Raw genomic sequence first — 27,159 nt, 5'->3', positions numbered from 1 at the left:
GCTTGATTCGTTGTCTTTTTTCTAGCACTGGCATCGTCCTTTTGTGCCCTTTCCTTCTTCTTTTGCTCCAGGCTCTCGACGTATCGTCCATGCGCGTTTCGGGCGTACTGGATGAGTGATTTATTTATGTCTACCCCTAAACACCACCGGCGTTCAAAATAGCGTCGTATACTATTCGCTGCGCCACTAAGCTTTCGTCGATTAAATTAACTATCAGACACTCTTTGTTTATATAAAATCCTCGCTCCAGTGTTGCATTGCCATGTGATAGAATTAAAATTTTTTTAAAAAAATTCTTAAGTTTGAGAATTCTTTTCTCGAATCCGCAAGAACTTTAAACCAAAAATTATCTAGTCGACATTCATGTCGCTTGTAGGCAGCTAGAGATGACTTTATGCTAAAAATTTCTACCGCATTTGTGAATTCCTGACGAACTTTGTCCGCTACATTACCCCCTAAATGGTCTCTTTGGACCATGTAATCTAGGCAGTACTCCAACCTTTTCAAGGCAATATCAAGCGATTTTGTGATGGTCTCACAGTGGAGAACGGTCACAAATTTTTGTTAAAAATGCAATATAATAAGCTTTACAATCATTCTTAAACTGAAGGATCACCTTTTCAGATATTTTTCCACTTGTCATTATTGTTTTAATTGCCGCTTTGACTCCAAAGCCTATATCAACTTGCGATGTCGGTAGTGTGTTGTTATCTTTGAGCTCAATATTGGTAATCGCTTTAGCTTTTACATTTAAGTATTCCGATTTTAAAACCTTACTCATTATAGAATGGGTAATTGAAGATAACTCATCAAACAAAAATGGCGCCATAGGAGCATCACATTGAAATTCTCGCAAAAAGGGTTCCACACATCCAGCTGAGGAAATAAAAAAGGCAAGTTTTGGGCTCAACATTTCATCAGAAATGGTCTTTTCTATTAAAGCGAATGGCCTAGACTGAGCAACTGCAGCAAAACTCCTTTTGAAAGAATGGTGACCTTCCTTGAGTTTTTTGTCACGTTGGTTTTTGACCGCAGCCACATAGACTTTCAAATAAGGAATCATTTTAGATGCACGCTCAGCCACATTCAAATTTTCAACCCATCGAATAGGACAAAATTTCAGTGGGAATAAATTGGATCCGGTAGTTTCTTTATAATCTGCACGGCGCAACGGAAAGTCTTTGAACAAATAATAGAGGGATGTCAAAAACTCGTCAATGTTCCATTCAGTGTGCTTCATACCATTTTTAAAAGCATTATGAATAGCATGTAAGCCGCAACTACCTATGTTTAATAAATCAAAAGATGGTACCCCACGCAGATTTCGAAGTTCTTCGCATAAGTCCTTCATTAAACGCCAATTTACATTCGGTCCGTCCATGCTTAGCTGAATCACGTTATTCAGTAGAGCAGGCTTTCTTTCTGTGCACTGTTTCAATCCGTTAAGGAGATCAACTGCACGAGAAGAATCTAAAAACGCTGATCCAATGTATCGACATTCTACCTGTTCCTTATTTTCATTCCAAAATCTCACACTAACATCCATCTGTTGGCGTTGTGAAACTTTGTTCAATGTTTCATCGAAACCAATTACTATTTCGGAACATACATCAAGTTGCTTAAATATTTCGTTTGTGAAATAAGGTGTCAGACCAAAAGTTATTAGATACGCAAGTTTTGTGCGTCCCATCTCGAGCTTGGCGGCAATTTGGCTGTCCGGAAACATAGTTTTGAACAAATTAGTGTTAGCCCCAGCACTGCGATAGGAGTTATGAGTGGCAATAGTTTCCAGAGCTCACACAATTTCAGCACTTGTAACTTGCTCGTTTAGCATGAATCTATTCAAGACGTTGGAAGCCTTAGAGTGTTGATTATCAGTGTTCGTGGAAGAATCTGAAGCTGAGATTTGGGTAGCCATTGCAGTGGAAATTGAAGAAAGTGACGGAGATGACGACAACAGGTTATTACCAACGATTTGATCTATAAAAAAGAAGAAAGGAACTCTCTTAAAAATCAATAACCATATTTTTGCGTGCATAGCACTACCATTATATAACACTACATAAATTTAATCATTAAGCTGAAGTTACAGAATTCGTGAAAGTGTAAATTAATTGCTAGTTATCGGGTTATACACCAACTACCATAACTGTAAATTAGTGATCTCCAACCTGTGATCCGCTGCATTAACGGTTCGCGAAAAAAAATGTTTTTCTAAGAATAGCTTATTACCATACACATAGTGCAATTGTTTTCACACCATCAAGATAAAATTTACAACAGTTACGTATAGAATAAAGTGAAATTGAACGTGAAATTTTGGGGTTTTCGACTATATTGCATATTTTTTTATTAGAATATGGCTTATTCTACACCAAAAGAAAGGAAATTAAATTCCCCAAGTATCTAGACTAGAAATCATATTGAATTAATAATCTAATGCTTTTCATTGTAACTCCCAGATTTGTTCACGGTGAAACAATAATGGTCAGCGGAGAATCATAACGAAATGTATTTAATTCTACATTTTAATATTTAACAGTCGAAAAAGTTGGGGAATTGAATATTCTTTCTTTTGGTGTGTGATAGGCCATATTCTCATGAATATTAAATGAAATATAGCAAAATATCTAAAATTGCACATTACTTTCACGCAAAGTCTAATTCGTTCTTATGATTTTACACAAATGCTTAAAAACGTTGAACTAAGTATATAAAATAAGATGTGGGCCGCATCAAATATATTTCCAAAGCCAAGTGGTCAGCGATCCTAAAATAGTTGGAGAGCACTGCTGTAACTATATGATTTGCAGAATATTTTATGCCGCATATCAGTACTACAACCAATATCACAAATACTTTATTAATACTTGTAAATAAAATATCACCAACATCCAGCTATTATTTATACTCATACACAAAGAAACTTTAAAAACGGCCGGCTGTGGGCGTCTTTATAGCGGTCTAGATGAAGTGGGTAGTGAGATGAAAAAAAAATCAGGTTATGATTAAAATCATTACGTTGTTGAGGTTTTTGTGATCTGATCTAGCTTTTGTCTCATCGGATTAGCTTTGAATCTATATTCACTTTATGGGTAAGGCTGTTAGGCAGTTTTTAAAAAAAATTTGAAAACCTTTTTGCACATTTTGGTTTTTATTCTCAAAACAATCAAAACTTCCAAGAATGCCAACGGCATACGGAAATGATTACTGGTGGTCCTTTCCTTGGTGACCGGCATTAGCGTTTTGCGGGAGTAACAACAATCATCGTCAAGAACTGTACTCTACTCACAAGAATAGCAGCGAAGCGCAGATCAAAGAATGTTTTTCTAAGAATTATTGCGGTTGGCCAAAATCTCATCGCACACATAACAGTATTGATGTACTTTGAAGAGTTTAAATCGTAATACAAAAAAAAACTCAATTTTGCTGCAGCATATTTGGTTCAAAATCAACTGCTTGCGTTGGTGATGCCAGCGGAACGGAAAGTTAATAAAAATCAGCATCGGTCGGAAAGGGTTAATCTACTACAAACACTCTTTTTAATACTTCTATATAGAACACCATCCTAACTTTGCTACTTTAAAATTATAAACACGTTATAACTTTTACACATACCAAAAACCAAACATTAAAAATGTAACTACCGCCAAACGGTTATTTACTTACTTGGTAAAAAATGGCTGATTGGAAGGTTAGTTTTTCGAACCAACACTTGATGATGATGTGCTTTGCTTTTTTCATGACTTAACAAAGCCACTCTACCCATAGTGTTGATTTTTATTTTTTTGTTACACCATTTGCAAACCGCTGCATATACGTCCTTCGGGTCAGGAGAACACCATGGAAATGAATTTTCATAGTTTGGATTGTATGTGGTAGGCATAGCAGACAATCTATGGGAGACTATTATTAATAATTAATAAATCAACCAATTTGCAGCCAGTGCTGTATAAAACTTACCTGATAGCAAATTAAGTAATTTGAAAAACACACTTCAATAAACTGAATATCAACCAATTCAAACGATACCGTGATTTGCACTTGCACTTCGAGAATCCAATTTTAAATCTTATCACATCACATTCGATGCTGTTCTGTTCAACTCAAACTGCAAAATGAACTAAAAGTGTCCACAACCACGACAACCCCCCCCCCCCCCCACCCACTCTTACTTACTCCATCATTTATTCTGTTGCAGCTTAAGCTTTTGATATCATTCTATACACATACCATTACACGATCACGGCTGCGCTGTTGAAACGGTTGTTCTTCGATTCTCGGGAACGGAAACGACGCAAGACTCATCCATACTACTAGAGCACCCATTCTGCATAGGCTAGAGCAAAACCCCGTGAAAACAAAAGAGCAACAATTGGACTGTGGGAGAAAAGACAGATCAACGTGCGCGCACGATTTCTGGGACTCCACACAATCGGGCGGAATGATGGTAAAGACCATCCAAACCGAAACGTAAAATTCCAATGTACTGGTGATATGTGGTTGGTACGTTGAAATTGTTTAAGGGGGGAGGGAGGATAACAAGTTCCCAAAAAATAATACATATCGCCTGGACAAATACGGGGCGTAATGTGGATCGCCCACTCCACCCACCGTTAAATCCGCCACTGCCACAACCTACGGTGTGTTGAACAAAATACAGACGCACGGAATAGCGTGTACCCGATTCGGCGAACGTAAAGTTTGCACCAGTGCGAATGAGAAGTACAATCAATTCGTACCATATGACGATGAAACAGACTGTGTTTTCCATAGACATTGGTGCGACGATGTAGGTAAGCCCGCGGTAGGTTGGGAAGAAAACACATAAGAAAGCAGGTGGCTGAAAATACACTTGGTACACGAGAGCTGTGATATATTCCCGTTTTTTTTAACGAAATTCCCGGTTTTTTCCGGTTTTTCCCGGATAAATAAAATTCCCGGCTGATTCCCGGTTTTCCCGGTTTTCCCGGTTGAGTGGCCACCCTGATTATAGCAAACCGAAGCGAATTATAAGAGACCGTGCAACATGCTTTACTTCAACTGCTTTCAAAGAATTTGTTGATTCTAATGATATCACTCATGTTCTTAATGCAACCTTCCCCTCAAGCGAACGGGCAGGTGGAACGTGTTAATCGTGTACTTCGCCCCATTTTAAGCAAATTATGCAATTCTTTTGACCATTCTGATTGGAGCTCGCATTTGAGATCCGCTGAACATGCCCTCAACAATACGGTCCATAGTTCCACAAACTTTCATCCTTCGATTCTTCTTTTCGGCATTGAGCAACGAGGCCAGATCTTAGACGAATCACATGAATATCTTAATGATACGCATGTTACAACAAACCGTGACTTAAACCTTCTTCGTTCTGAAGCATTATCTAACATTGAATATTCACAACATCGAAATGAAGAATAGGTAGCCCATAGAACCAAGCCAGCCCCTAGTTTTACTGAAGGAGATCTGAAACACATCAGATTCAAACACATAGATTCCAGTAATGCAAATAAGAAAAAGGTCTGCATGTTCCGCGGGCCTTATGTAATTCACAAAGAACTTCCTCACGTCCGTCGTTCCATAAGAGATGTTCATGGATTTGAGGTCACGCAGATGCCTTACGACGGAGTTTTACGACGGGACTACATGGACAAGGCCCTCCGGAACGAGTTCGTCTTTGTCATCCAGAACCGTGTGATACAGTATCGATTGCTGGAAGTGCGCGACTTAACCTTGACAAAGGCAAAGGAGATCGCATGGAGATCGGAATGGAAATGTCTCATCGTAGAACCGATGAAATGCACAACTCACGTCAAAAAAGTGAGGTTCAGTACATCGAGCATGGAGCAAACAAAACTAAAAAAAGTTTCCAGTCATCGAGCCAAGCCAGTTCCAGTCAAAGTTCCGGTTGCCTGTCGAACAAGCAGAATGGTTACTAAAAAGAAAACAGAAGAAGAAAACTAAAATACTTTAACAATTTTGACATTTTCCCTACAAACATTCGACCCGTGAGTTACTGCGATAATGTCATTGGTGTACTCGGCAAAATAACGGTAAAAGTAGTTGCAAATGGTGAGGAATTCACATTGCCTCTACGTGTTGCAGAATCTAGTAGACATCCGTTGTTAGGGCGTGATTGGCTACTTGCTTTGAATTTAAATTTCAATCGTGTTTTCCAAACTGGTACACATTCAGTTTCCTACTGTAGTGGCAAAACTAATGCATTGAATAATTTACTAACAAAATTTTCACGTGTCTTTGATGAACATGTATTCCTTCAATTTTCATTATGGAATACATGTTAAGGCAAAGGCATATCGATCAACTACGTAGTGTTGGTGCAGGGATATCGAGTTCCACTAAGGAAGAAATTTATTTGCGCCGTGAAGAGATTGGTGGTGAAATTTTCTACGTCAACACTATCGAAGTCACTCCAGACATCTCCCTTTACAAAACGAAGTAAGAGGTGACGCTCACGTTACGCTCACGTTACGCTCATAGGTTACGCTTGCTCATGTAAACCGTGTTTTCGAGCAGTTACTCGAATATAATTCTAGCTTTGAGGCTAGAATAATCTAGACTGAAAATTGTAGGCTAGTTTTTTGTGTGGTAATGTATGGAGTGTTTACATGATTTCACCCTCTAACTGTCAAACTCCATACAAAAAACTGACTAGAATCGCGAAGGGCCCAACTGTTAGATTTTAGGAATATGAGTGCTGAGCCATGTCCACAGGACTGGAGGGTAAGATATGCAACTCCTCCCGAAGAAACACCAGATGCAAAAAAGAAACGTCTACAACGCAAACGATTGGTGATACTTCAGGTCCGGAACCATCGGAAACAAGGACAAACGATCGTGACGAGGAGCCGTGTACTCAGGACTGGAGGGTAAGATATGAAACTCCTCCCGAAGAAACACCCGATGCAAAAAAGAAATGTCTACAATGCAAAAGGCAGGCCGAGTACCGCCATCGTCGACGGACAGTTGGTGATAGAACAGGTCGGGAACCATCGGGAACGAGGACAAACGATCGTGACGAGAATCCTTCTTCACATGAATTGCAGGTTGCTCCATCAGAAGATACGCATGCTGCTCGATCACATCTTCAGATTTATAGAGAGATAGTAAGTATATCATAAGTCAATCATTTTGCAACAGCTAAAAATAAGAAAACTTATTAATCTTCGCCATACGCAGCAGACAGAACTCGTTCTTCCGCTTCGCCAACGATGGGAAGCCTTTACACGGAAACGAATCCAAAACAAATACGGAGCACGAACACTAAATACTGGGCTCGGCTATCACGATAACTAAAACTACCCTATGCATCATAAACTAAACGCTCGCACACCGTGCCCATATTGCGCGGCAGAAAAATGGACTGGAGAGACTGGAACATTGTGCTGTAATGGTTGTCAGGTCATCTTGTCACCATTTCAAGAGCCTCCAACTGAGCTATCTGAACTGTTTGACGATGTAGAATTCATGCGAAATATTCGTGTATACAATAACGCATTCGCCTTTACGTCCATGGGAGCATCAATACGTGCAAATGATCATGTGCGTCAAGATCGCTCCGTCGCCAACGGTAGAGGTTCGTTCCGTACGTTCCGTATCCAGGGTACTCTGTGCCATCGAATTGGTGTGCTGGTCATGCCAAGTCCCAGGTCATTCCCCAGCATATGCAGAACTTTATTTCAACGACACGCGTATAGCAGAGAATCAGAACAATGTTATCGAAGCACGAGTTGCTTTGAGCAATAAGCTAGATCGAATGAAAGTGGCAATTCTACAGCGTATATTTGATGCCGATAACTCCTTGGCTCACCTGTTTCGTCACGCATATGAACGTTAGACGCTACAACAAAATGTCCAGCTACACATTCACGCCCGCTTGCCGGTCCTCGATCAGGGTCGCTACAACAGACCAACCGCCGAAGAGGTCGGTGGTATATTCCTTTATGGAGAACAAGGACAGTCACGTGATATCGTTTTACATTGGCGTGCCTCTGGCAACCTCAGCCGTGTTTTCGAATCACATCAACTATATGACCCACTAGCCTATCCGCTCCTGCATCCATACGCAGAAGTTGGGTGGACATATAATATTTTACCATAAAAATAATAGATCATGGCAGATTACGCCTCGCGAATATGCCACTTATCGGATGTGTACAAGGGCCGGACAAACATCACTAATCCAAAGTGCAGGACGGCTTATGCAACAGACGCTGTTGATCAATGCTGTAAGATCGAAAAACAGCGGCTCAAGTTCCATCGTGAACATCAAGCGCAGCTGCGTGCCGATGCATACGGTGGCATAATGGATTTTGCTGGTCCAATCGTCAATCCGTTACCGGAAGATCCGCTCGAACACGACCGAACACTTGGGCAAGCGGGCACACGCATTATTCTTGCCTCATCTTTCCCCGGCGGCGAGTGCTATATGCGCGCCCAATATCAAGATTCGATGGCCATTGTAAGAGCTATTGGAAAGCCAGATTTATGTCTGGCAACCCTGTCACTTGCAACCCGAAATGGGTAGAGGTATCTGAAGCTCTGTTTCCACGACAACATGCCGCAGATCGACCAGATCTGGCGGCCCGTGTGTTTCGACTGAAACTGAAATCCATCTTGGATGACCTTTCGGCTGGAGTTCTTGGTTAAGAGATTGCACGCATTCATGTTATTGAATACCAGAAGCGTGGCCTTCCTCATGCGCACTGTTTGCTGATGCTTGCTGGAGCGGACAAGCCACGATCGGCGGTTGATTATGACCGTTTAGTCTCTGCAGAAATCCCGGATCCAGAAAACGAACAACTTTATCAAACAGTACGCATGTGCATGATGCATGGACCATGCGGTAGATCGAATCCGGATGCACCGTGTATGTAAAGATGGTGTATGTTCGAAAAGGTTCCCGAAAAATTTCACCAATGAAACAAATCAAGCCGATGACGGTTATGCATTATATAGACGACGCAACGATGAGCGTACTGTAACAGTAAAGGGTGTACAACTGGACAATCGTTATGTTGTACTCTACAATCCGTGGTTGCGTCATAAATACGATTGTCACATAAACGTCGAGGTATGTTCGTCGGTGGCCAGTATTAAGTACCTTTACAAGTACGTGTATAAGGGACACGACCGAGTAGTAATTGCGCCATCTATATCATTGAACGAGATACAAAAATATCTTGACGCTCGGTACATACCAGCATCTCAGGCCATGGCAATCATTTTCGGTTTTGAGATGCAGGCAAACACAGTCACTGTCGTCGTACTACTGATACACCTCGAGAACCAGCAGGGAATCGTCTTGAATTCGAACGAAAACATCGAATCTGTTATCGAATGAGGCCACCACACAATGCTAACGCGCTTCTTTCAGCTGATGGCAAACGATCCTTCCGCGCGAAATCTCACATATCAAGAGCTACCGACGTACTTCCGATATGCCAGGATGTCAGTGGATTCAACGCATTCGTGAGGCAAGCATCGTGATTGGTCGTATGGTATACTGTCCGATGTCGCAGATGGAACGGTACTGCTTGCGGTTGATGCTGTGCTATCGCAAGGGCTCAACTTCATTTGAAGACCTTCGGACGGTTGACGGTATCGTTTATGCGTCTTACCATGAAGCAGCTACTATGGCTGGGCTGCTAAAAGATGACCATGAATGGGATCGGGCAATGCAGGAAGCCGTTTCGTTCCATATGCCATCTCAACTGCGCAATCTGTTCGCAATCATCCTTTCGCAACAGTCACAAAATCCTCGCCGCCTGTGGGAGTCGTACGTGTTACATTTATGTGAGGATTTCCATTGGCAGCATCGAGAGCGTTATACAACACAGGGCTCTGATCAAAACATGCTGCTGCGTACACAAGAGCAATGTTGTGCTCTGCGCGTCATCGACAGATACTTGCGCCAAATGACACCATCAAAAACGCTGACCAACTTTCCAGACATGCCACAATTGGCTGATTTTCAACATCTTCCGATCCACCTTCAATCCGATCAGCATAACGATGTAAATTCGCACATCGATGCAAAACGTTTGTATAGTATCAATTTACTAGACGAAACGCTTGCATCGATAAATCTACTGAATGCCGAGCAACGAGTGGTGTACGATATGGTCACTGCCGCGGTAGATCGTATCGGACCAGAGACAGAAGATTTTCCAGAAGTCCAGAAGAAGCATTACAACCTTTTCTTTTTGGATGGTCCTGATGGTACAGGAAAATCTTTCCTCTTAGAGAAAATTCTGGCGTATACGAGGCGAAAGTCAAAGATAGCTTTGGCTGCAGCTGCGAGCGGTATCACCGCGTTACTTCTGACTGGTGGTAGAACAGTGCACACAACTTTTAAGCTGCCACTGGTGCTGGAGGAGTATAGCATCTGCAACATACCTACCCGCGCTACCCAATTGTCGCTTGCGGACCTAATGCGGCAAACCTCGCTTATCGTCTCGGACGAAGCTTCGATGAGCAGTCGCTTTGCTCTGGAAGCAGTAGATCGTAGCTTACAAGACATTGTAGGTGTACATCGGCCGTTTGGTGGTAAGGTGGTACTGCTTTGTGGTGACTTCCGGCAGATTTTACCTATAGTCCCGAAAGGTACCGATGCACAGGTAGTTCAGCAATGTATTAAGAAAAGTCCAATGTAGAGGCTGTTTCGGGTTTTGCGGTTAAAAACCAATATGCGCGTTCGAACTGCGCCTACCGTACATAATGCCAATGACCTACAACAATTTGCTGATTTTCTACTCTGCATCGGTGAGGGTCGCCATTCCACATATCCAGGAATGCACGCCTCTGTAGCAAAGCTTCCGCACGATATGGTGTTACCCCACTCTTCCAGCATTGATGCCGACGTGAGGAATTTGGTTAAGCGAGTTTATCCGAACTTACGTTGACATTATCGAAAAGCAGAATATTTCACAGATCGAGCAATACTGTCACCAAAAAATTCTGATGTGACAGCTATCAACAACAGTGTGTTGGAACAATTACTTGGCCTGGTGCAGGAGTATCTTTCGGTAGACACGTTGGTCGATTCTCGTACAGTTGACAAATGTAGAGTGTGTCTGTGCATCTGTAGCTCCGTGTTGAATCGGCTTTTTAAGTGTGAATTTGACGAGAAGCATCCAATCAGTTGTTGTTATTATGACCCTAACTGAATGGGTGTGGTAATTAATATATAGTTTGATGGTATAAGGATAAGTATTTGTTTACGTTTTAATTTATTGTGTGTAGCTGTTGAGTCAACGAAGAAGCGTCACTTACGGATGCGTTCGGATATTTTTATATTTATTTGCCTGTGTGTGTGATATTCTTGTGCTGTGAAGTGTAAGGTAAGGTACGTGTCATGGAGTGCGTAAAGTGCTCCGGACACATACTTGCCGGTGACTGTCCGTTGGTGTGTGTGGGTTGCGACCAAGGCTTTCACGCAGATTGTACGAAAGTTAGTAGAGTGGCTGCGCGTATGATAAATGAATCGACTAACATCGTTTTCTGTTGTGACGCGTGTGACAAAAAGAATTTAGGGAGGAATGATTTGGGTAAATGCAAAGCGATGCTAGATGCAGGCTTTGAAACCCTCATGAAAGAATTTGCTCTTAAGTTTGAGATACTGAAATCCGATTTAATTGAGGCGCTTAATGCTAAACTCTCAGTTGCCAAGTGCGAGCGTAGTGGTAAGGTAAATGTGATACAAGTAGAAAAGCAAGTGGCATTAAATAATATGGGTGAAGATTGCTCTAATACATGCACGCCAAATAAGAATTCCCAACCATCATTGCAAACAAGTTCTGGTATGCAATCTACTTCGTATGAAAACGAATGGGTTACAGTGCGTAACAAACGTAAACGCACCAATAGTCCAAACTCGGACATAATAACACCAGGCGCCACGAAGAAAATAGCTGAACGAAAAAATGAGTTAAATTTGAGAAAAAATGTGCGTGATAATGTTGATTTCAAAATTAAAAAACTGTCTGACGTTCAAAGCTGTAAAACCCTAATTGTAATCCCTAAAAAGGATCAGTCATGTGATAAAACGCGTTTGGATTTAAGGGCTGAATTAAATCCAAAAGAACATAAAATTTTGAATTTCAGAAACGGTAAAACAGGGCAGATTCTAATTCAGTTTGAATCGGAAAATGAACACGAGAAAGCTAAACAGGCCATAGAGACAAAACTAGGATGTTCGTATACAACCTCAGATCCTTTAAGACGATTCAGAGTGTCTGGTATGAGCAAAAACCTCGAAAATGGGGAAATAATTGATTTGATCAAAACCCAAAACGAAGGTATCCCTGGTAAATGTATCAAAATCTTAGGCCGATATGAAAACAAGTCTTTTAAATATCAGAAATATAATGTGCTGATGGAAGTGGATTCCGCTACAGCTCTTTATTTTACAAAAAAGATAAGGTTTATATCGGATTTGATCGCTGTCTAGTGAAAGAGTCCTTCCATGTAATGAGATGTTACAAATGTGGACGCTTTGGACATAAGAGTGTGGATTGTAGAAATGAAGTTGCATGCTCGCGTTGCAGTGACAATCACACAACGGAACAGTGCACAAAAGATGCTAATTTGTTTAAATGTATAAATTGTATTGTAGCAAATGAGAACAGGAAATTAAAATATAACATTGAACATGCGGCTAATAGTTACCAGTGTCCTTGTTATAAGAAGCTAAAACTGAGGAATCAAGAACTAGTTCAATAGCAATTAACATCCACCATGAAACATAAAAAGAGTTTTCCTTATGTATACTTAAATATTGGAGGTCTGTCTTCTAATTACAGTATGCTTAAAACTATGGTTGACGAAATACATCCCATACTAATATTTCTATCTGAGACTCACATAGTTGATCCGGAAGCCTTCGAACAATATTCGCTAAAAGGCTATAATACAGTTTCATGTTTATCACATTCTAGACACACTGGTGGTGTATCAATGTATATACATAGCTCAGTACAATTTAAGGTGCTCCTAAATGAAGCGAAAGAAGGTAACTGGTTCTTAGCAATTTCAGTTTTGAAAAATACTACAAAAGCAAGGTACGGCCTAATCTATCACTCACCCAGTTCGAGTCCTTCTAGGTTCCTAGCTATTCTTGAAGAGTGGTTAGAACAATTTTTAGAATACGATAAAATAAATATAGTGATGGGAGATTTTAATATCAACTGGATGAATGCATCTGAGTCTAGACATCTAAAAAGGATTACAGAAGGATTGGGCATACGACAAATAGTGAATCTGCCCACACGAATAACACGCAGTAGTAGAACATTGATTGACCACATATATACAAATAACTATTCAGTTTCAACTTGCATTAAAAACAACTTAAAAATTTCAGATCATGAAACAATTCAATGGTCAATCGATGAAAAATATACCCGTACTAATCTATTACGAGTTAAGTGCTGGAAAAAGTACTCTCCAGAAATTTTGAATAGGATGGTGTCTGAAGGAATTCAGGAAAATGTTGCTAATATCAACGATAAATGTATTAGGTTAACAGCTGTCTTAGAGAATAGTATGTCACAGCTTGTGCAAGAGAAAACAATAAACACAAATTGTTCAGCTAAATGGTACACAATTCAATTGGCCTAGCAGAAACATAAACGAGACAAATACTATAACAAATTTCTCCAAACAAACCAGAATTATGATTGGACAATTTATAAAACAGCTAGAAATTTGTATAGTAGAGCTTTAACTACAACCCGAAGATCATACTTTGAACATAAAATTAATCAGAATAGAAAGAATAGTAAGGAACTTTGGAAAATCCTAAAATCTTTACTGAATCCAAGAGGAACTATTAATAGTCCTTGTATAATATTCAATGGATCAATGGTGTATGACTCAGAGAAAATTGCTGAAACTTTCAATAAATTCTTTGTCCAGAGCGTATTGGACATTCATCGTAGTATTGGTCAAACTAATGAAGCTTACGCAAGTCTTCGAGAAACGGACTATATATTTAACTTTAGATCTATCTCCTACGGACAATTGAAAAACGTGGTCAAAAATCTAAATAATTCATCAGGAATCAATAATGTCAATTCAAAAATCCTGCTAGATTGTTTTCATACTGTAGGACATGAACTACTAAACATTATTAATTATTCGATCACGAGAGGAGTGTTTCCAACCTCCTGGAAAGAGTCGCTTGTTGTACCTATACAAAAAGTATCGGGAACTGTTCTTGCAAATGAATTCAGGCCTATTAACAAATTAAATATTTTTGAAAAAGTATTAGAGACAGTTGTTAAAGAACAATTAGTAGAATATATAAACAGCAATCATTTATTTATACCTGAACAGTCGGGTTAGTCGGGTTGGTCATTCTAGCGAATCGGCTCTTAACCTAGTGCTGGCAAAATGGAAGGAAGCTTTTGATGGTAAAAAGACTACAATTGCTGTATTCCTCGACCTAAAAAGGGCCTTTGAAACAATTTCGAGGCCACTATTATTAAAAGTGTTAATGAGTTTTGGCATTAAAGGACAGAACACAGAGAACTGTATTTAACAACAAAATATCAAGTGCCGTCGAGAACACCCTAGGAGTACCTCAGGGAAGTGTTCTAGGACCAATACTTTTCTTAATGTATATTAACGATATGAAAAGGGTTTTACAGCATTGCGACATCAATTTATTTGCGGATGACACAGTCATCTTCATTAGTGGTAGTGACCATTGTGATATTGTTAGGAAACTCAATCAGGATCTGGACTCACTGGATGGGTGGCTGAAACATAAGGAACTCAAATTGAATCCTGAGAAAACTAAAGCCTTGGTTGTGTGTCGAAGACTATTTAGCCTACCCACTCAATTAGTAATAAATAATGTATCTGTAGAAATTGTATCTAGTATAAAATATTTAGGAGTGATAGTTGACGATAAACTCAGATTTACGGACCATATTGATAACGTTATAAAGAAGGTGGCCAAAAAGGTTGGAGTTATTTGCAGACTGAGAAAGGATGTAAACCGTTGCGGTAAGATACAATTATACTTATCACTTATTGGACCTCATCTAGATTTTTGTGCCTCGATTTTGTTTCTGGTGACTGAAACACAGTTCACGCGACTTCAAAGGCTGCAGAATAAGGCAATGCGGGCTATCCTTGATTGTGGGCGTTATACCTCTTCTGTTACAATGCGAATGGTCTTACAGTGGATGTCCATAAAACAGAGAGTGACGTATCAGACAATGATATTCATTGATAATCTAATAAAAAGACGTCTACCTACATATCTTACGCAAAGAGTTGTGAGAGGAGTAGACATTCACAATTACCCCACACGGGGAGCTAATGCTCCAAGAGTGCCAAACTATATGACTGCAGGAGCCAGAAATTCTTTGTTTCACAGAGGTATCCAGTATTACAATAGAATGCCACAGGAAATCATCAATGCTGGTTCGTTATCTGAGTTTAGAAAATTGTGCTCTGATTTTGTTAGAACTAATGTAGTCTAAATGTATTGTCAATTGTCAACTATAGGTGATGATGATTTTTTTCATTCTTTTTTTTTTGTCCTTTAAAATGCGATGAAATTTTTTTTTAAACTAATTTACATTCTAAATGCACCAAAGTTTTAAAACTATAAATATACAAAAAATTAATAGAATGAGACTACATTGAATTGAGACACGCGCGCGTACAGTAGACTCCGGGTTCGGAGCTTGGTAGATTGGTGTGGTTCGGGCTAATAACTCGTCATACCTCTATGCTTTGCTCAGCTCCCAAACATCTACTCGTTTGAATATTTGTAGCTTTACCAAATTATCGCAAGATACATCGAACATCTCAATCCTTTGTAGGGGTCAGAGGTGGGTCATCATCATCATCATCAACCCGGAAGAGCAAGATGCGCTTCAGTTGCCAGCAGAGTTTCTGCACTCTATTAATGTGAGCGGTTTTCCAGTTCATTGTCTGCAGTTGAAGAAAAACACACCGGTACTGCTTCTGCGAAATCTTAACACCGAGCGAGGGCTATGCAATGGGACGCGTTTACAGATCATCGATATGAAACCACATTGCTTACATGCACGGATTTTCACTGGGAAACGGCAGGGAGACGATGTGTTGTTGCTACGTATGTTTTGTGATAGCAACGATGTAAACCTTCCGTTTCAAATTCGTCGCAAGCAATTCCCGGTCCAAGTTTGCTTCGCAATGACTATAAACAAGGCGCAAGGCCAATCCCTACGTCATCTTGGTTTGTACCTACCCTCAGATGTGTTCGCACACGGACAGCTTTACGTTGCTGATAGTGAATCCCGATTATGCTCTTGAGGGTGTCATAGTGAGAAACATTGTTTACCACGAGGTGATTGATTAATTAAAAAAGATTGATGCAGGTAAATAATTAACCATAGTGCCCGTGGTGTTTAAGGAAAGCCTGTTTTTAAGTCTAACAGGAACAATACTAATACTGGCACACTGGTAACATGTAACAAAAAACTGGCAAAAGAACGAGAATGAAAAAATCTTGTTTTCTGCTGTTTTAAACATCCTGACACCAAAGCGGGAAAGACGGACACTGTGTCATAGGGAAAGATGGACACCGAATTTGTTGAGTTATTTTACTTCTGATATCAATTGGTGATGAATATATTTCTTCGAACACCTTAAATAAGGGTATTTTAAAGATATAAACCATTACAAAACTAGAAAAAGTAATAAATAAGCGAGAAATGCGAGAAGAAAACACTGGTCAAAATAGTAGCCATTCGTTATGCTATTACTCGCTCGGCCCTGATGAGGCACTTCGCGAACGCCAATATCTTGCCAAGAGTTGGACAACTTTAATCAACAAAAAAATAAAGTACCTGAACGAATCTACAAATAGCTGAACATGTCTATATAATCCTCAAAAACCCTGTATGGTTGCTCGTTGGAGTCGCTGCTGATGAAAAAAAAAAACCGTTGAAAAGTAAACACTGGTGTTTGCGTAGTTTTGATCACAAATTTGGATTGATCAAAATACATTATTTAGACGCATAATAATGATTTCGACGTATTACGTTATTGAAAGTGATAGCAGTGATAGCGAAAGAGTGGAAAATCTTGTCGCGCAGCGACGATTGCTACGCAGCATGGCTGATCCCTTGGAACTTCCGAACCATGCGTAAGTACAAGAAGTTTATTGGAATGGGATAAGATAACCCTTACTCTTTTCATTCTAGTTTTACGAAACATTTTCGCATTTCTAAGGAGATGTTTAAGGAAATGCTGAAATTGCTCCCAAGTTTCCTCCAATAAAAAGAAAAGGCTTAAATCATAGGGAAATATTAGCGGCAACGTTGCGGTTCTTAGCCGAAGGAAGCTATCAACATGGTGCAGGACAGAGCTTCAACGAGGAAATTGCCCAAATGGAATTTTCAGTCTTTTTTGCAAAAACTCTAAAAATATTAGAAGACACTTTGTGCCCTAAATGGATAAGTGCAGAAATGAGTAATGATGAGCAGCAGGAGGCGCGGAGATACTTTTTATCAAGAAGTGGTATTCCTGGAGTAGTGATGTGAGTGGGTGGTATGCACATAAAAATAATTGCACCAACCCATGATAGGGATCAACACTACAACAGAAAGGGCTTCTAACGCTTAAATGCATTAATGGTAAGATAACCACTAAAATGAATTACAAACATTCTGACATTACAAATTACATACTCTTTCTGACACCATTCATGTTTAATATATTTTTAGGTATGCGAGAATTTAATGCGCATACGGTATGTAAACGCAACATTAAGCGGGGCAAATTACGATGCGCATGTTTGAGATATTACCAGCCTTGACAGTTTTTTGCACAAAAAAACGAAGTTAGGCAGCCTAGCTACAGAGCACAGTGGAGCGCCGTTTATCCGGATACAGTATCGGACAATAAGATAGGGTCTTTTTATCAACGCACCATGCACCCGTTGGGACAGGTTTATGTGTGGTTTGTATTTGTTTGTGTTTGTGTGTGCATATGTGTGTGTGTTTGTATGTTTGTATGTGTGTGTTTGTGTATTTTGAGTGGGTATTTGTGTGTGTTTCTGTCAGTTTCTGTCAAAAGTATGTCGTTTCGGATAGATCTGTTAGTAGTTTTTTTGTATTTTTGGTTAGGTTTTTGTTGTAATTAGCAGGGCAACCGCCCTCGCGAGCAGTGCTTCTTAGATATATTAACAATCTCACGGTATTCCTCCCCCGTGGTTTTCCTAGGACGTCCGGGTGACTTGCGCGTTTCGGTTGTCCGAAGCGCGTTTGCCACAAAAGTGCGCGATCGTTCCATAACGTATTCGATCTTTTGCGCTTAATGCCAGCAGCCGCCATTCGCTTTATGATATGGCGCTGATAATCGGTACAATGTTTACCTCGACCCATTGTTACAAAAGTTGCTTGCTTGGACCGTCAAGAACGCACTGGTTAAAAACTTGGACACGACTGATGCCGTGCACTGCCTGCGTTCTGCTTTCATACGCGATGAATCACATCATTGTCGAGCAGCGAAAAAACCGTATGGATAAAAACTATCAATGAGTAAGCGAGTGACCGTCTACCCAATCAAGTCAAGAATACTGAAAACTGAAAACTGCCGCGCTCATGAAACAAAACGCGCATTGAAAATAACACCAGCGCGCTTGCTCAATGCACGCACAAAGTTTCCCATGCGCACACAACGTTCAACACGGAGATACACGCAGGCCTTTCAATGGCGTGCACTGGCGAAACACCTGTGAGGGTATGCCGAGTTTATTGCTATTGTGCGCGTTTCCATTTCACACCGCTGTCGCATTGACATTCATCAAACAGCACACCTGCGTTCTCGTCTCAGGAACAAGCGCGGCTGTCGATGCAAACATTAGCTTTTATTCAAGTGTGAACGCATGCTGTTTTATATAGGCGAAAGGCCATGAGAGTGACAAAATGCTGACAAATTTTTCAAAACGTGAGCTTTTGTCACTTTTTGGAGCTTTTGTCAAAATTTTGTAACCTGGAGCAGCCAGGAAATAAAGTTGACAAAAGTTGACAAAAAGTGACAAAATTTGACGTTCGCGAAAAAGCGTAAACAAACAGCTATTTGGCGCAGCTGTGACCCATTGATATGATAATAATGCTAAAATGCATGATTCTAATTGATTTATGTACCTATTTCCTGCTTCTTAAACAAAATATCGATGATATTCAGATGTTGGAGCTTTTTGTCATTCTTGTGTATGTTTTTGGTGCGGCCACGAGAAACCCTCTTTTTTGCAGTTGACAAGCAATTTTTACGAAGTTGAAAAAAATTCAACATTTTTTCACCTCCGTGGCCACGCGCTATATGATAACAAGCATTATCAGAATACTTTGACGGTAATATGCCATCATGCCAAGCCACGTTTCTTCGGACACAAACCCGCGCATCCCAGGTGCACTCACACACACACACACACACACACACACACACACACACACACACACACACACACACACACACACACACAAACTAAAGTGGTAAACAAGTGCACGGTGCGATGAAAAAAAAGGCCCTTTCTTATTGTCCGATACTGTACCTTTTATCCGGCTGTTCGTTAATCCGTGCTGTTGAGAAATGACAGTTCAATACAAAGGTAACATTGCGTTACCCGGCGCTCTAGCACAAATTGTACCCCACATCGAACATGAAAAATGTATGGGATTTGATATGTTTGTCTTGTTTGTTTGTTTGTGTCTGACAGTGCATCTCCATATGATTATATGGGTTTGCTCGAGTCGGATGTCGTGTTCGATTGGTGCCAGAGCGCAGCCTTATGTGCAGGATATTTGAAAAAGCGGTTAGAAGAGCACACTGCCATCACAAAAAACGCTATAATTCATGGCAAATTTCAAATATTCTCATTGGAAAAACATGAAGTTAATAAAAACTGGGTTATTTTTATCAAAAAATAAGAAAATTTTCCAAACATTAATCAAGAAATGGTGATAAAATATATCATTAGACTCATTATCCGTGTTATTCGCATATCCGGGTGAGGTCAAGTCCCGAGAAGCCCGGATAAACAGCGCTCCACTGTATTAGGTCGTTAATAACACGCCGTATAGTGTAAACAAATCTATTTTGTAGGTGACTCACCATATCCAGCAAAACCCTGGTTGGTGACCAGTGTTGTTAGCGGTGACGTTCTTCGACATGAAATTGCCTACTTTGACACGATTTGAAGCTTCGCATATAGTTTTCACTCTTTCATTCTACAGTTATGTCAAAAAATGTCGTCGACAAAAATGTCGACGACATTTTTTGGCGACATTCATTTGACTTTCATTTTCGAGGGCACTACATCGCCTTCTCCTTTGAGACATTTTTTCTTTAAAATTCGTGTACTCCAGCAAGAAGACACTGATTTTCGCACTAGCCAAGTAAAAATATCTAATTTTTTAGTCACTTACGATCGGTAAAGGCACCAGGCAGTTCTGGATTCACAAGATGAATGTTAATTGACATTCAAACTACATTTTTTAACAGTCATGTCATCGGAAAGACACTGACGGTAACTACAGAAATGAATGTCGTTCTTCAACAGTCGTGTCATGGCAACAGTGAATGTTATGTACGAAAAATTATTTTAACCAGTAGCCTACTGCGAATGTCAAAAAAAAGTCAACAGTTTACAACACTGTTGGTGACACCAAAACGTAACGCTGTTCCAGATTCACCGGAAGCAACGTTTAATAGAAACCACGCAAAAGGCCGTTAGATTATTGAACATACGTTTGGTGTCCTAAAGAACCGATTTCGATGTCTATTGGGAGCTAGGTAATTACATTATACTCCAGAGAAAGCAACTCAAATCATTAATGTGTGCTGTGCTTTACATAATATGTGCATTGCATATAAAATAGAAGAATTTCCGTTGGGTGTGAGTTCTGCACCACCCAACTAACAAAATCGACATGCTTTCTCATTCTACCCAATAGATCAGTAAACCTGAGAGAGCGAGAAAGCATGTCGATTTTGTCGCTTGGGCATAGTAGAGTGGAAGAGTTCTGCACTGTCGTAACATGTACAATCACACATGGTACCTGAGCATTCATTGTTAGATGAATGAAAGCTTTTGTGATGTGTCTAGTTTAATGACCATTTTTGCCTAGACCGTAAACTTATAGCAGTATATGAAAATAGCCTTGAACTCCCTACCATCTTCTGCTGCGGTAAGAGAATACACATATCGAGTGCACTACATGCCAATTTGTGAGCCATGCCCAATTGGTATTGTTGATGTTAAATTAACTGAGGCCTTTGATTTAATGTGTAACAAGTAATAGTTCTTTATTTATTCACTGTACGTCCGTTCGGTAGAAAGTCCAAATCGCGAGAGAGTGTATGTGGTGCCGCTTGCACCGCGTGTAGTTTCCGGCTGTCAAAAGTTCAGATCGCTGTGACAGCCCGTTCTGCCAAGGTGAAGAGATTTTTCAAGCTGTGACAATAAGGCGGAACTTTTCCAACAACCCCAACTCGGCTTATAGTCACAACCAAGGTTATTATATATTCTACTGAGGTTAAGACACTTCGTTTTTGCTGGAACCATGTTGGTTATATTGTTTACAATTTGTCTGTCAAATCACGCCGGCTTTGTTTTGATCAGCTTATGCTGTTCACGAATGACGAAGATTAGAATTTAAAATACGAAACAAATGTAGTAATCATAATAAATTTCTCGATTTTTTTTCTGCAGCTGAAAGACTCCAGGTAATTCTAGTGAATGAGCTGATTCCAGGTGAAAAACATCCCCAAATTGTTGACCTATTCTGCAAGGTCCATCGACATCGAACATCGCAGAGCACAATCAGGTGTATAGGAGAATTAAGGCATAATGCAAGTTGTATGTTCTCATACTGTGAGTTGTACTCATACTGTGGCAAAGTTTTATAATTTCACCCTCTCTTTGTTTTATCTCCAATCACTGCTGAGCACGTCCATTAGCACCTAACGTCGGTTCATGACTGCCTCCTACCTCTCGTCTGCATCCATCATCCGACAGATTGACTAGTTGATCCATGAACCATCGAGCTCACTGTGTTATGTGACCAATGCCGGACAACCTACATCAGCCAGACAACGATAAATCAGAGTCATCTTACAAGCACCTGCTCGGTGGGACAGCAGTTCTTTTTAAAAACAATCCCCAGCCAATTTATACTGCAAGCCTACACCTCGAGAATATCCCATTGACCGTACTGCTCCACAAGCTACATCCTTCACCTTCCTTCATACAGATTAATTCTTTGCTTCAACACCCTAACCTTGAATTCAACAACACCTAACCCATGATTAATCTCTAGGATGCACCGGTCGAACGACGTTTCTTCAGGGAAACTTCATATAAAAAAACATGTGGTTACGCTTTATACAAAATTTCGGTAGCGACTATCGTTGAAAAGGTGTCGTGTAGGAATAGAACACATCAACAACGTTTCCTTTAATTTGATTATAGTTGCATTCTATTTTCATGATACAGATAATGATAAATTACACCATTATGTTTTCGAAAGCAACGATGTACTATAAATGCTTTGTAACTTGTAGACCAGCGAACGGCAACGTGCGGCTCGCATGCAGCTCTTTATTTTTGAGATTGCGGCTCTTAACCGTTCATATATTTAGTGGAACTTTCAACATTTTTCTTTTGATCTTTCTGTTTGGTAGGCCGCTCTGCTATATGAACTATGATCAATCTGTTGGATGAAAAATTGCCAAATCATCGTGGGGCACATTATAGGCACTCGGGACTGCATGCGGCCTATAGTTTGGAAAGTACTGTCACACAGCAATGGCTAGTTAGGGTGTTTTTGTTGGTTCATCGTATTAACATTCTATATCAAGGTTGGTGTTATTGACGGAAGATAAAAACTAAAAATGATGTGGTCCGAGTGATTACATTGTACAACGAATCTCTACTGTCAAATTTCTCTATATTTTGAACAAATTGTACTTTTTTATTTTCTTTTTAACAATCCATTTAATAATCTCTACACAACTACTACAATACACAGCACACTACTACAATACAATGAAAACTTAAATTTAGAGGAGTATGAAATTTTTATCACATTGTCATTTTTATTCCTATAATAAAGTCCTATGTATTATATATATGCTTAATCGTTATTAATGAGTGCTATATGCTACCTCTTACATTACCATAAACTTTAATTAATAATTTTTTTCATCTTTTTGGCAGCTTTTGTATTTTCTGTCACGAATTTTCTTTTCTTATGTTTCATTTTGTTTAGCTGCTCAGCTGTTGCTTTTAAGTTCAAATAGCGCATACGAACAATTACACGCTGTTTTGCAAAAGAACGAATTATCTCAACCGGAAGTTCTGTTAGATGTCGCTTTATCTTGTTTGTGATTCGATCTACGATTCGTTCTCCTTTTAATAATCCTCCGTCTGGATTCATTTTCAAGAATATTTTTTCCATTTTTTTCCCTAAATTCAAAAATTCATCCGACGGTTCAATCAGTCCACCACAGGACAAATGGTGTACAAATGTAGGAGGTTGGCAATAATTATGGTCAATCCTAGTCTTAAATGTGTGTTCTCCCAGATTAAGATGGGAAAACTGAGAGTGATGCTTCTTTGCAAGATATCCAAGTATGTAAGACAATCCATCAGCTTCTTGGTGAGGTAGTTCAATGCTTGTATCACTAACGGAACTAAGTGAACTTACATCTTGTGATACAAAATTGTTTGCGTCTTCCATTGCCTTGACATCCGGTAATTCGGGAGTGATTTCGGCCTTTTCAAACATAGAAGCTGAGATGAAAACGTCATTACTCCTAGCACCAGCAACATTGCTCTCAGTTGTTGTAATGAATTCATCTTGCTCACAATTTGCAGCCTCAACAGTAGTTGTTTGATTGTGCAAAATGGTTGGTGTTTTCCCCAAAATCATAAGACGAATTCGATAAATGCAACTTAGAGGTGAGGGATGGTCATATACACCACCAATTTGCCTAAGCTGAGAGAAAAAATTCTCTAATACGTCTTGGTTTAACTGTAAAATGAAAAAAAAAAGAAAAAGAAACACAACAATTAATGTATTAGTTAAAATGATTAATTTTGTAACAATGAATTCACCAGCTCTAGCTGAGATTTTCCTGTATAGTCATATGGTATTGAATGTTCAATGAATTAATTGCAATTGAACTATCATGTTGCTTACCTTATGGGTACAGATGAATTTGGCATCGTGTTTTAACTTCATATCTGCAAACACCATTTGCAGTGACTTAATCTGCATCATTATAGAACGTTGAAAAATTTGTAAATTATTTTTACCTGGGATAGTCATGTTTGATATTATGTCATACATATCTGTTAAAGCACTAACTTGGTCATCGCTAGCAGTATATGCTTTTTTAAAATCCAATTTTGCGAAAGGTGTGTAAGAATTAGATATGCTAAACCACACATCCACCTTCTCTATAAAATTAGCCAAAATTTTAGCATTATCATCGTCCGGAAAATATGTACGGAGAGCTACAGCGGTTGTACGAGACAATAACTCTGCTGCCCTTCGAACATTTTGTCTTTCTTGGGGAGTCATGTCTATATGGGATGTTGTGAGTTTAAATAAAGGAGTCATTTCTGACTCCATTCTTTTGGCTACCATACGCAACAGATTGGTGGTTTCGATAAGTTGGCCGTTGTACTCAAAACCATGATCTAGAAGCCAATTCCTTAACAACTTCAGCAAATGAGGTGTATCAGGGATCACATACTGTTGTGGATAGACGTGCCGAGCCCTGGATTCGCCGTAGCAGTTGCGCTGCTGCTGGTCGACATCCAGGAATCGACACTGCGCTCACGCACACTAATACGCCGCACTTAGCGATGCGCGCTAAGTGTGTGCAGAGCACACCTAACGCAGGAGTGTGTAACAGGCTACCGGTCGAGCAGGGCTCCCGGTAGGGCTCACGGTGCGGCTCGTGCGCGCGGCCCCATACATCAATATATTGTGTTTTGTATCATTTAATATGTGTAATAAAGGTGTAAATAGTTCAAACATAAAAGTGGCGACGAGGATGGGATCCTCTTGCGCAAGGAGGATCCTACAGAACCCGCGGCAGCCATCGCGTTTCGTCTGGCCTTTCTGCAGCGTCAGTGCAGCGGCCATCGCGATGGCACGGTTCCCTGTGCCTTTGGATACCGCGGAACATCGGGCCGCCGCCACCGCAGACACCGTGGCCCCGGCTGCTGTCCCATCACTGGCGACCACTGCAATGGGCAGCCGGCTACACACCACCCACTGCAGCCGCATATCAAGGGCGACGGCACATTCCGCCCCGGCTCGAGCCCTGCAGCACGTCATCGGCGAAGCAGCTATCCCGCCGCAGCTCGAGCCCAGCAACACCAACAGCAACGCGCAAGTTGCTTCGGCTGCAGCACCGCAGCACGTCATCGGCGAGGTCGCATTCCCGCCGCGGCTCGAGCCCTGCAGCACGTCATCGGTGAAGCAGCAATCCCGCCGCAGCTCGAGCCCCGCATCACCAACAGCAACGCGCAAGTTGCTTCGGCTGCCGCACCTCAGCACATCATCGGCGAGGTCGCAATCCCGCCAAGGCTCGAGTCCGCCTCATCATCGGCAACCCGCAGGTTGCCTTGACTGCAGCACGGCAGCACGTCATCGGCGAGGTCGCATTCCCGCCGCGGCTCGAGCCCCGCATCACCAACGGCGACACGTAAGTCGCCTCGGCTGCAACGCAGCAGCCTCGCATCATAGGCGACGACACATTCCGCCTCACCTGCAGCAAACCCAGCACGTCCAGCCAGAGACGCCATCGCTGTGGCCGGCCATTGCTGTCGCCGGTCATGGCCCTGCCGGTGCAAGGTTTCATCGCGGCACCACCCTCACCTCCCGGCAGGCGTAGCAGCGACGCTACAAATCCGAGGACGCGAACGCGGCATCATCGCCGCCGCCCGGGACAACGGTGCACCATAGCAGACGCTCCCGAGGAAAGCGAACGCGGCATCATCGCCGCCGCCCCGGGACAACAGGTCATCATCGCAGACGCGACCCGAGGACAGCGAACGCGGCTTCATCGCCGCCGCTCCAGAAACAACAGCCGCAACCCGAGGAACGCGAACGCGGCATCATCGCCGCCGCCCGGGAACATGAGCGCAGCAGCATCACGGGCCCCACTACGTACCATCGGTCGAAGGGTGTCACCACGCTGGTATTCCGTTGTGGAATATCACCCGCGTCGGTTCGACCCTTCGGTTATTAAAAGGGGGAGATGTTGTGGATAGACGTGCCGAGCCCTGGATTCGCCGTAGCAGTTGCGCTGCTGCTGGTCGACATCCAGGAATCGACACTGCGCTCACGCACACTAATACGCCGCACTTAGCGATGCGCGCTAAGTGTGTGCAGAGCGCACCTAACGCAGGAGTGTGTAACAGGCTACCGGTCGAGCAGGGCTCCCGGTAGGGCTCACGGTGCGGCTCGTGCGCGCGGCCCCATACATCAATATATTGTGTTTTGTATCATTTAATATGTGTAATAAAGGTGTAAATAGTTCAAACATAAAACATACACATTCTTATTCGTTTTTGGATGTGGAAAATACGGCTTTTCTACGTCATCCCGCGCGCCTAGCTCCTTCCAGCATCCAATGTTTGTTTGGCAATTATCACTGATGATAGCGACTACATTTATATCTTTTTCGCTCAATCGTGAAATTATTTCGATAATGATATCCTTTGTCATTTTGGTATCAAAGCCGATAAATATCGGCTGTTTCCATTGTTTAAACAATCCTCGCATCATGACTACTTGCAGATAATTAAATGGGCCCACTATTTCATCTGCCGATGGATCGTATTCTAATACTCGAGACACCTTCATCTCGTCGAACGATAAAACACATTCTCGATCCATAGGCTTTAATGTTTGCGAATATGATCCAATGAACTTCAATATATCTTCCAGAATTCCTTGTTTTAGATCAATCTTGGAAGAATATCGTTGTAAAGTTCTTGGTACCGGTACTGGTATCTTCATATCATCGCCTATGTAACGGTATGCCCTTTGACTAAAATATCTAAGAGTAAATGCTAAGGAAAGTTCTTCTTTAGTCCATCGAACAGTC

The 27,159-nt window shown here is 41.1% G+C and overlaps 2 protein-coding genes across 5 annotated transcripts; one reads left to right on the top strand and one right to left on the bottom strand.

Annotated features, from left to right (window-relative positions):
• Positions 1–297: 297 nt before the first annotated feature.
• On the bottom strand, positions 298–4,139 carry LOC121591370. 2 transcript variants are annotated; one of them, XM_041911769.1, is made up of 3 exons: positions 3,964–4,139; positions 3,670–3,906; positions 298–1,980 (listed from the first exon to the last, which is right to left on the bottom strand). In XM_041911769.1, the coding sequence occupies exon 3, from the start codon at positions 1,724–1,726 to the stop codon at positions 536–538; it is 1,191 nt and encodes a 396-aa protein (XP_041767703.1). In that variant the 5' UTR covers positions 1,727–1,980; positions 3,670–3,906; positions 3,964–4,139; the 3' UTR covers positions 298–535. The 2 variants fall into 2 exon arrangements, with proteins under 2 accessions (XP_041767703.1, XP_041767704.1); XM_041911770.1 differs by having other exon boundaries at positions 3,670–3,896.
• Positions 4,140–6,654: 2,515 nt separating this feature from the next.
• Positions 6,655–24,831, top strand: LOC121591369. Of its 3 annotated transcripts, XM_041911768.1 has the most exons (5): positions 6,655–7,127; positions 7,201–17,660; positions 17,751–17,776; positions 21,743–21,889; positions 21,991–24,831. In XM_041911768.1, exon 2 carries the CDS (start codon positions 9,462–9,464, stop codon positions 10,674–10,676), a length of 1,215 nt encoding a protein of 404 aa, XP_041767702.1. In that variant the 5' UTR covers positions 6,655–7,127; positions 7,201–9,461; the 3' UTR covers positions 10,677–17,660; positions 17,751–17,776; positions 21,743–21,889; positions 21,991–24,831. The 3 variants fall into 3 exon arrangements, with proteins under 3 accessions (XP_041767702.1, XP_041767699.1, XP_041767701.1); XM_041911765.1 differs by having other exon boundaries at positions 6,655–17,660; XM_041911767.1 differs by lacking the exon at positions 17,751–17,776 and having other exon boundaries at positions 6,655–17,660.
• Positions 24,832–27,159: the final 2,328 nt, after the last annotated feature.

Source organism: Anopheles merus, chromosome 2L, assembly GCF_017562075.2.
Source record: "Anopheles merus strain MAF chromosome 2L, AmerM5.1, whole genome shotgun sequence".
NCBI lineage: Eukaryota > Metazoa > Arthropoda > Insecta > Diptera > Culicidae > Anopheles > Anopheles merus.
The sequence above is the reverse complement of the archived record's forward strand: the minus strand, read 5'-3'. Positions and strand labels throughout refer to the sequence as shown.